The 10,103-nt window shown below is 40.1% G+C and overlaps 2 protein-coding genes across 3 annotated transcripts; one reads left to right on the forward strand and one right to left on the reverse strand.

Moving 5' to 3' along the window:
• The first annotated feature begins 587 nt into the window (after nt 1-587).
• LOC125017632 (golgin subfamily A member 6-like protein 6) lies at nt 588-2,928 on the forward strand. Its single transcript, XM_047601023.1, has one exon. The coding sequence runs from the start codon at nt 799-801 to the stop codon at nt 2,707-2,709; it is 1,911 nt and encodes a 636-aa protein (XP_047456979.1). The 5' UTR covers nt 588-798; the 3' UTR covers nt 2,710-2,928.
• A 1,204-nt stretch (nt 2,929-4,132) lies between these two features.
• Nucleotides 4,133-6,996, reverse strand: LOC125017634. Of its 2 annotated transcripts, none has more exons than XM_047601026.1 (6): nt 6,550-6,996; nt 6,207-6,309; nt 6,039-6,123; nt 5,097-5,955; nt 4,743-4,889; nt 4,133-4,572 (listed from the first exon to the last, which is right to left on the reverse strand). In XM_047601026.1, exons 1-5 carry the CDS (start codon nt 6,970-6,972, stop codon nt 4,770-4,772), a joined length of 1,590 nt encoding a protein of 529 aa, XP_047456982.1. In that variant the 5' UTR covers nt 6,973-6,996; the 3' UTR covers nt 4,133-4,572; nt 4,743-4,769. The 2 variants fall into 2 exon arrangements, with proteins under 2 accessions (XP_047456982.1, XP_047456981.1); XM_047601025.1 differs by having other exon boundaries at nt 4,743-4,931.
• Nucleotides 6,997-10,103: the final 3,107 nt, after the last annotated feature.

Here is a 10,103-nt window from a genome sequence, read left to right on the forward strand (position 1 = left end):
TTGATGGTGGAGACAGTGGTGGATCAACCATGCTTTGTGTACAGTCTGTAGCCCAAGTCCCTGTCCTGCATTACGCTATGTAAAACAGACCTGTACCACAACATGAAGCAAAAAAATGAAGCAAAGATTTCAGTTTGTTTAGTTTTGTTTTGTTGTATGGTGGAATTGCATCCTTGGAATTAAAACAGAAACATGACAGTCACAGTTGGTTGATACCTATTTCATTTTATTCTATTATTATCTTCTTCTTCTTCTTCTTTTTTTGCTGCTTATTGTGTTTTTTTTTTAATGTAAGTTCTTTGTAAATTGATCCATGTTTATGTTAAATTGTTTTGTTTTAATCAATGAATGAAATAAAACTAAGAAATTTGGGGGGAAATCATGGAAAATTCTTTCTGCTCAACCCCTGTTGCTAGGCAACATCTTGAAGAACTAATAAACAAATGATGATTAAAAACATCAAAGACAAAATAGTGTGGTCACATGATCATTTTAGGGCAACATCAAAGGCAAATTGATGACATCACATGATCTCATACTGCAGTTTTCTTCATATAGGACTATCTGCACGTTAACTTTCATTTCATTATCGACTGGCGATAAGTGAGACATAGAGAGATTACCTGCGAGAGACAACCTGTGAGAGACCTTGACACAATCTATATCAGACATCTACAAACTTTGTTATAGACCTCGACACAGTCTATATCAGACATCTACAAACTTTGTTATAGACCTTGACACAGTCTATATCAGACATCTACAACTGATTCTACATTGTCTTTGTGACCCGCATCAATGGCCCAAAGATACTACCCAATCCATAGGCAGGAGTCTGCAATGACTCCTCCTCAAAATAACCCCCCCCCACGATTCTTTGCATTCACCGGGGACGAAACTGACCTCGACTTGTGCCTTGAGGAAGTCCGCGATCTGCGGCGTCAACTGAAATCACTGCGCAAGCAGAACAACGGGCTTGTCAGTGAAAAGAACAAACTCCACAACGACTACAGCTCCATGAGGCGCGAGAATGAAAGGCTGAAGGGTCTGCTGGAGAAGCAGAGAAACACCACAGCCAACAAGAAGGACAAGACACCTTCACAGAGTCACAGCACCATATTGAGCAAGCTCCAGCTGGAGGTGAATGACCTGAAGAAGGAACTCGGCCAAAGAGACTCACAAATCCTTCACTTCCAGAAGGAGAAGGAGAGTTTGTCTGCAAGCTTGAGTGAGACCAGAGATCTGCTGGCTGAGAAAGAAAAGATAGAAGAAGAGAGTAAGGCTCTGGAGGAGCAGAAGAAACAACGGAGGAAGGAAAGGAGAGAAATCATTTACAAGGAAGCAGACCAGAGTGCTCAAGAACTTGAAGACAAGAATAAAGAAATTGAGGAGAAAAAGAAGCAGCTGGAGGAGACTAAGAAAGAAATGTTAAAAAGTCAACAAGAACTGAGAGAGAAGAGCACTGAGATGGAGCAAAAGACGAAAGAATTGGAGAAGAAAAACAAACAGCTGGAGGAGACTAAGAAAGAAATGTTAAAAAGTCAACAAGAACTGAGAGAGAAGAGCACTGAGATGGAGCAAAAGACGAAAGAATTGGAGAAGAAAAACAAACAGCTGGAGGTGACTAAGAAAGAAATGTTAAAAAGTAAACAAGAACTGAGAGAGAAGAGCGCTGAGATGGAGCAAAAGATGAAAGAATTGGAGAAGAAAAACAAACAGCTGGAGGAGACTAAGAAAGAAATGGGGAAGAAAATGAAAGCTCTGAAAAACCAGAGTGAAGATGTGGAGCGAGAAAACATGGAACTGAAGGAAAACGTTCAACATCTGGAAGAGACCATGAAAGAAATGGAAAAGAGAAGTAAAAAACTGACAGAGAAGAACCAAGAGTTGGAGCGAGAGAAGAACGATCTGGAGACGAGAAATAAAGCCACGGTGGAGAGAAGTGAAGAACTAAACGGTAAAGTTAACGACTTAACTGAAAGGATGAAAGAACTGGAGGAGAAAAATAAAGAACTGGAGGAGAAAAATAAAGAACTGGAGGAGCAGAAGAGAGTAATGGAAGAGAAAATGAAAGAAGTGGAGGAGAGTAGGAACAAGACTCAGGAGACAAGTAAAAGACTGAAAGAGGAAAACAATGATTTGGAAGAGGAGAAAAAAGACCTGGTGGAGAAAAACAAAGGTCTGGAGGAGAATATGAAAGAAATTCTAGAAAAAAATGAAGAAGTGAAGGAGAAGAATGAAGGTCTAGAGAAAGAGAGAAAAGAAATGGAGGAGAGGAATCAAGAAATGGAGGAGAAAATTAAAGAGCTGAGGAAGAGGAATAGTGAAATAATGGAGAGGAATAAAGAACTAAAGGAGAATAAGAAAGAGATGATGGAGAAAAATAACGAACTGAGGACGAAGAAGAGAGAAGCAGAAGAAAAATACAAAGAACTGAAGGAGAGGATCAGAGAAATGGAAGAGGAAAAGAAAGAAATAGAGAAAAGGAATAAAGACTCTGAGGCAAAGGAAGAGACAGAGGACAAAGACATTGAGCCCACAACGTCAAACAAGGAAGAACAGAAGGAGGAGGAGGAGGGGAAGAAGAAGAAGAAGAAGGGCTTCTGGAGTTGGCTCCGAAGAAAGAACAAGGTCAGTTTTGTGAGAGTGGAAGAGGAGGCTCCGAGTTGTTCAGCAGCTCCCTCCACCTCTTCTCCATCTTTCATCTAAAAACCTTCTGTCACTCTTCCTCCACCTCAACCATCCTCACCTCTCCATCCTCTCCACAGACCTACCTCTACCAGACCTCCACCACCCTCCTTCCATTACACTACTCCCCTCTTGAAATCAACCCCCCACCCCACACTCCCCCCACCCCTTTGTGCACTATCCCCGTGTTCTTGTGGGTTTTCCCCGGGTTCCTCCGGTTTCCTCCCACACCAACACAAACCTTAGGTTAGTTGCACACTCTAAATTAAAAACTAATAAAAAACAAATAAATAAATTCCATGTGTCTCTGTTTTTAATTTTACTTTAATTCACAGTATTTACATGATATGCAACTATGTCATTTCCTACAAAGAATTCTTTAAAAATGTGAAAAGCGGGAAATGAATAAGTTCTTGAATCCAATATAAACAGGTGTGTCTTATTTGTCCTGTGTAGTTATATAATTCGCTTTAATATGGAATTTGATTTGAACTCATTGGTTTCTTTGTTCAGATTGTTCTGAAATCTGATTGAAAATGACATTACGAGTGTCTTTCAGTTGCTATTCTGCCCCGCCTTACACCCACAGTGCTTTGAAGAACCATAGATGTTTTAATGACTTCATGTCTGCCTCAGCCGGCTGACACTCATGGCTCTGTGTGGAAAGACTGAGAACTTGAATCTAAGATAGGGGTGCGTCTGATTTGTCCAGTGTCCTACTTTCACTCGATGCCTAAGACGACTATAATCAAATTATCTGTCAAAATGGACATAGTTTCTAATCAATGTAATGACGATAAAGTGTCATTTAGTGCCTTATTTTGATTAAAAATGAAAGATTTGTAACACTTCAAAAATTCATAAGAGTAATTTAATTCATATTTTTTAACTTATTCATTATTAATAATAATAATAAAACTGCTGGCAACTGATGAGGCTTTTCCCAAGCTACCACTGCTAACTATGGCCCTGCTGGAAGTTCACATCTTCCAGTTTCACTTAGATACATTAATACTGTCTGCATTTCATTTAGGTCTGTGTGCTCTACCTGTTTTTGACAACTTAACAGGTTCAAATCAAACATGATTTTTGACACGAGTAGATACAAGTAAAAAAAAAAAAAAAAAAAAAACAAAACAAAAAAAAATAAAACAATCTGTTGGACTTAACTGAACCGTTATTCTGCAAATATTGCAACAGAATCTATGTTGTCAAATCAGCTTCAAGGCTCATTACTGCCACCAATTGTAAAGTTGTATTGAACATGAGATTAAAACTTTATAGGGCACACAATGAAATACTTGTAAATTCTAACTTCACAAATCTTTCTTGTTCTCTTAAGTATATGAGTTGACTTTTCTCTGATTCTTAATAAAATAACTACTGAAATTAGTTTAGTTACATTAAAAATATATATAAATGAATACTTAGAAGTACAATGGAATGGAATAATAAAATGTTTTTATTATGTTAAATCTGAAATAGTGAATTCATAGTCCAAAAAAGCCCAAAAATAACATGACACATTAAAACCTCATAAAATAATTTAATATAAAAGATAACTACAAAGTAAAATGTATTTATTACATCTCAAAGCTGTCCTTAAGTACAGCATTAAAGCAGTAAATTATCCACCACTGTTGTAAAGCTGATACATGTATTACATTCACGAATCAAGAATAACCAGGTCTACATATATATATCAGCACACTGACAAATGTTTTCTTAATTTTAGCTGAAAATTCACATAATAGAATTTCTTGGTCTGACCTGAGCTGTGACAGAGTCAGAAACAACCTGTTCTAGGATCTCATCATGATTCATTCACTGCCACTTCAGTGTAGGCGTGAAGGGGACGAGAAGGTGCCCTACGCTCTGCTGAAACTAAGAGGAAAAAGAAAAGGAGAAAAATAGGCAAGGAAATGAATGTTTACATCACTGTTCTGATAATTTAGGGGTTTTATAAATTGTTGTAATGAGATGTGAATGGAGTGTCTGTAACCTCCACCTTTCTGTATGATTCAGAGTTTAAATTAGGGCCAGAGACCACAAACCTTCCTGCCTCCCCTGGACATGTCTGATCATCCCCTCATGGACTCGTTTCCTTCTCCTGAATTTTCCTTCTGTTGATGCTGCAAAATCAACTTCAGCAATTCACACTTGGCTTCCAGGTTTGCATTTCGATCCTCCAGACTGTTCAGCTGGGCTTCTAGGTTTGCATTTCGATCCTCCAGACTGTTCAGCTGAAGGTGCAGAACAACAAGAAAGAGTTCTTGTTTGACTTTGTTCTATCCACGTTTTTGAGGTACAAATATATGTACATGTTTAGAATAAATATATGTTGAGGTAAAGCTCGACTTACTTAGTATTAAATTGAACTGGACTCAAATCAAAACTGTGTCACTGACCTGTGAGCGTAGTTCATCCCTCTCCTGGTTTCTTTCATCCAGTTCATGTAGTAGACGGCCAAACATCATTGAAATCTCATCACTGTCTTCTTCCTCACTGTTGGGCTTCATCTCAGTAGCTTCAAATAAGGCCTCAATATCCTTAATGAGTTCATTGACTTTCTTTTTGGTCTTCTCAAACAGACTTTTGTAGTCGATCTTTTCCTCTGTTTCTTCTGTCTGGCTTCCTTGGTGAGCAAACTCCTTCCTTACACTGACCTCAGACTGACTATGATCTCTCATCATATTCTGCAACACCCACTCTCCAGTGTTTTCACTGCTCTCCTGCTTAATTAGCTTTTGCTCTGCACTGCATGCACTCGTACTCTGTGGTGCTCCCTCCTCCCTTTCAGTCTGATTTTGGCTGTCCACTTCCTGCTTCACCAGGCGTATTTCTTTCTGGGTGGTGGCGCTGGCCTGTCCTTCAAGGAGTGATGGGGAAGGACAGCTTTCCACAGCAGCAGACTCTGCAGAGCTCGTTCCTTCAACTTTTATCTCTGAGGTGGCATCAACAGCTGCATCGTTGCCACACTCCATACTGATGGGAATCTGACTCGACTCTTCCTCCTTCTTCACTTGATTAAGATGAACGACGGGTTTCTTTGGCTTGGGAGCACTAGCAGTCTCCAAGATGACAATGTTGTCATCATTTGTGTCAACTTTAGTATCACCATCATCATCACTAAAATGAGGCACAGACTTGGGGCTCAGTGGTCTCACATCTACTGATGAGGGTGTAGTGGGGGTGCTACTATGGAAGCCATTTACTCTTGGTCTCTTCAGTGTTGTTTGTGGAGTAACAGGCTGTGACCGTTTCCGCCTGTTGTGAACACAAAGAAGAGTTCATGTCTTCATAGACATATCAGTGATATAGTTAAGTTCATGAACAACCCAAGAACGTACCTTTGGGGGGTCACTGACAGTGAGAATACATCAGAAATAACTGGGAGGTCACTGCTGCTGCTGCTGCTGCTGGAGGGGCTGCAAGCTACAAAGAAAGAAGACTTTTTATCTCTCAAGCTTCCTTTTTTTTTACTTGTACAGAGAGAGAATGAGAGCAAATGTTCTTACCAGCTTGTGAAATGATGGAGGAACTTAACGGAGTGGACCCAGCCTTCTCACCACCTCCTTGGAATAAACTTAGAGTAGTGGGAGTGGAAGGGGAATGGAGAGACTAACAAGAAAAATATTGAACATGTTAATATTCCCAAATTACATTATACGTTTTATAATGGGAGTCACCATTGGCTTTGATTCACACATGAATATATTTGTTATGCTACGATTAATATTAACGTATTTTAAACAGCCACTGAATTACCGTATTTTCACACTATAAGGCGCACCGGATTATAAGGCGCACCTTCAATGAGTGGCAAGCGAGAACTACAGTGAAGGACGACTTCTCATTTACCGTACGTGCTCCCGTTTTATCCTCAGTGCGGTTCACAGGAATATCAAAGGTGAGTGGAACCTCGTCCATGTTGATGTTTTTGCAACATGCGCGGAAAGTGGCCAGCTCTTCTTGGTAGTCTTCTGGTAGTTGCTGTGAAACAGTAGTTCGTGTGCGGATGGAGAGATTACGTCTTTTCATAAACCGAAAGCACCAAGAAGCACCGCCTTTAAATTCACCGATGTTAAGTTCGCTTGCTAGCGCTGTTGCCTTCATTCGAATAGTGATTGTACTGACACTTCTACTCGCTGCTCTCTGTTCAACAACCCACTGTTCGAGTTTGTCCTCCAACTGCAGCCATCTCGCTTTGTTCCCTCGGAAACTCTGTTTAGTCTTCTTTACTTGGCGCAGGTCGTCTTGTTGCTTCCTCCACTTCCGCACCATTGATTCGTTAATGTTGAATTCTCTCGCTGCTGCTCTATTCCCGTGTTCTACTGCGTGACTGATCGCCTTGAGTTTAAACTCTGCGTCGTAAGCGTGTCTCTTAATAGGAGCCATGTTGGGGTCTTCACATAAACACACAAATGGAAATGAAATGAAACGGCCCGCCTCGCGCAGTCATATATCCCAGCATGCACCGCGCGCTTCTTCTTCTACGGGGGAAAATGAAGTCGGCGGCTGCTTACCGTAGTTGCGAGACCTGTTGTGGCTCAATATTGGTCCATATATAAGGCGCACCTGATTATAAGGCGCACTGTAAGCTTTTGTGGAGGTTTTTAGGTGCGCCTTATAGTGCGGAAAATACGGTACTTATTGTTTGTCTTTTTGTCACTAACATCGACCAGCTAAGCTAACAGCTAACAAATAAAGCTCTGTATTGCCCCTACCTACATTCAATGTACCCCTGCTATGTGGATATATTCAACCTCACTGCCAACATGAAGTGGAAACTGACTGTTGTTCTTTTATTCCTAATTTGTATTTACACCTCCTACACAGGCACATTCCTGTAAACTAGTTTATGTATATGTGCATTAGAAACCACATTTGCCGAAAAATTTCTTTAGAAAACAAATGTAGGACCACATCAAATTAAAAATATACTCTAGTGGCAACACGAGTAACAACATTTTGTATTGTTTGGGGTTTCACACACACCTGGAATCCATCTGCCCGCTCCTGGTATCTGTTGCATCTACTATTGTAAGCTGAGATGTCTGAAATAGACATAAAAACAAACATAAAATAAATATCACATTAACTATACCTGCTCATCAATCCAATAATGTATTGAACTCACTTTGCATTAACCCTTCCATGCCAACTACTGTGGCTTTGTTATTTATTTGAACAGCCTCCTCCTCCAGTTTTGGATTGTCTTCAGAGCACATACCCGTTGTGTCAATAGGAAACAACCCCTGAGTGAAATCTGTTGGAGTTCTGCAGGCTGCCACTTCTTCAGGGAGAGTGGTTGGTATTTTGTTATACTTCAAGACATGCCTCACACTTCTCTCTGTAGTGGGGTGATTGACAGAGTGAGTTGTTGTTGCTGATGTAGGGTTTGATGACAGAGCCTTGATAAGGTGTTTGTGTGCCTGGAAAAAGTGCTTCTTTGCAATGTCTTTATGAGTACAAGATGCATGTGCTTTAGCAGAGGGACAATTCCAGGTGTTTTCTTTAGTGTTTTGTAAAGTGCTGTTATGGTGTAATTTTGGTTCAAGAATGGGAATATAGATATGATTTTCAGAACCAGTAAGGTCAGCAAAGACAGACGAGGGGACATGTACTTTTTCTACTTCTTGTTGCCTTGTTTTGCACACCGCTACTTTAGTGTTGGCCAAAAAATAGTTTTTCACCATTTCCTGGAGGACTTGGTGGTCCAGTCGTATCTCTCTGCCAGTGGTGCTACAATAATCCGATGAACTGACGTGATGGCACATGCCCTGACGGAGGCCACTTTGTTGTGCAAGCAGGTAGTATTTCCGGGAATCCTTATGTCCCCATGTCTTTTGCTGCACATGCACTGGGACACTGAATCCTCTTGAAGTTTTTTCAATGGCATGGAGGCCGTTGCTTGGGTCAACAGATGTACTTTGTAAGTGATATTGTGCTGTAGAACTCCTATATCTATCTGCAGATGATCTTTTCTAAAAAAAAAAAAACAAACAGAAAAAAAGGAATTTGTCTTAAAATCATACAGTACCTGAGAAAAAAATATATTTACTTAACATCCTATACACAGGTGTGTTTTTCATATTATAAACAGCTATGTCTATTTAAAAAGGTAAAGGTAAAACATAGCACTGAGTACTGCAAGTAGGGACCCTTTGAAAGTATCTTCATTTCTGGATAGCTCCAATTTGACACGGGTTAAAATATGACCGTAGAAATGCAAGTATCAACCAAAATTACATGTAAAAGCATGTGATCTGAAAAAGATACTTTTCCTGGACATACCCTCAACATGCACTGCATTTTCCATATGATTAAGCAAGTGCCTTTAGACGACACTTTCACTTTTAGTGCTGAATTTGGGGCAGACGGGACACCCAAACACAGATGTTGACACACTTCTGTACCGTAGGCTGTTGTCTTCTTCACTTATAGAAGGTTGCATCTGGAAGAAAAGAATAATTGTATATAGGTATGAAAAGTATGCGTGTGTGTAGGGTAAAAGAAATGTGAACATTTTTTACGCCACAGCACACCAAAAAGGGTGAAAAATAATGGATTTGGCCAAGTCTTGTGGCAACTATCATCCTGTAATGTGCACAGTATTTTCTTTGGCTAAGTTAACGTTAGTCCGGACTAGAAAAACAAAGTTAAGGAGACATGCATCGATGCATCGAACTTGTGAGTCGTACAAATTACGTTTTAGGAATCAAACCATACTGGTTGGATGATTTTTTGTCGGTTTTTAATGGTGGTTATCAAACCAGCGTGAACGCCGAATAAACACACGAAGAAGAAACTTCCGTTTTGGAGATCCGGCACGGAGTTGAGATATGGCGGCGCCCTTATCGGCCATATTGACTGCAGTTGGGTGCCTCTCGCGAACTTTGCTGTGAAGGCGCGTTCACGGCGGTGATTTCGGATGGGAATCATACACTGCATAGAAATTTTATTTATTTATTTGTTGATTTAACACACAGATTCCTCACAACACACACGCAGTCACCGCCTGGTACCCGGGAATGTGATGATGCCACTTTTTTTCCTCTCGATCCGATACCAAGTAATTCCAAGGATAATATCCCGATACAGATATCGATACTTTTAGACGTGTACTTGCATATATGAAAATGACGTTTACAATAAACATTTGTGAATGTAATTATGAAAAAAAAAAATTTATACATGTATTTTTTTGGGACTGTCATAACAGTTGACCTTATTCAACGCTTTTGAGACTGTCATAAAAGTTATAATAATTCTCGTGAAAGCGGGTTGGTATCGATACTTTGATGTAAAGATCGATTCCAAAGAAACACACGTCTATACCGGAAGTATCGGTATTTTTGGATCGATACACACACACACAACCCCCTCCGCCTCCTTCTGCAGAAATTAGGGAA

The sequence above is a fragment of the Mugil cephalus genome, chromosome 12, assembly GCF_022458985.1.
Source record: "Mugil cephalus isolate CIBA_MC_2020 chromosome 12, CIBA_Mcephalus_1.1, whole genome shotgun sequence".
NCBI classification, from domain to species: domain Eukaryota; kingdom Metazoa; phylum Chordata; class Actinopteri; order Mugiliformes; family Mugilidae; genus Mugil; species Mugil cephalus.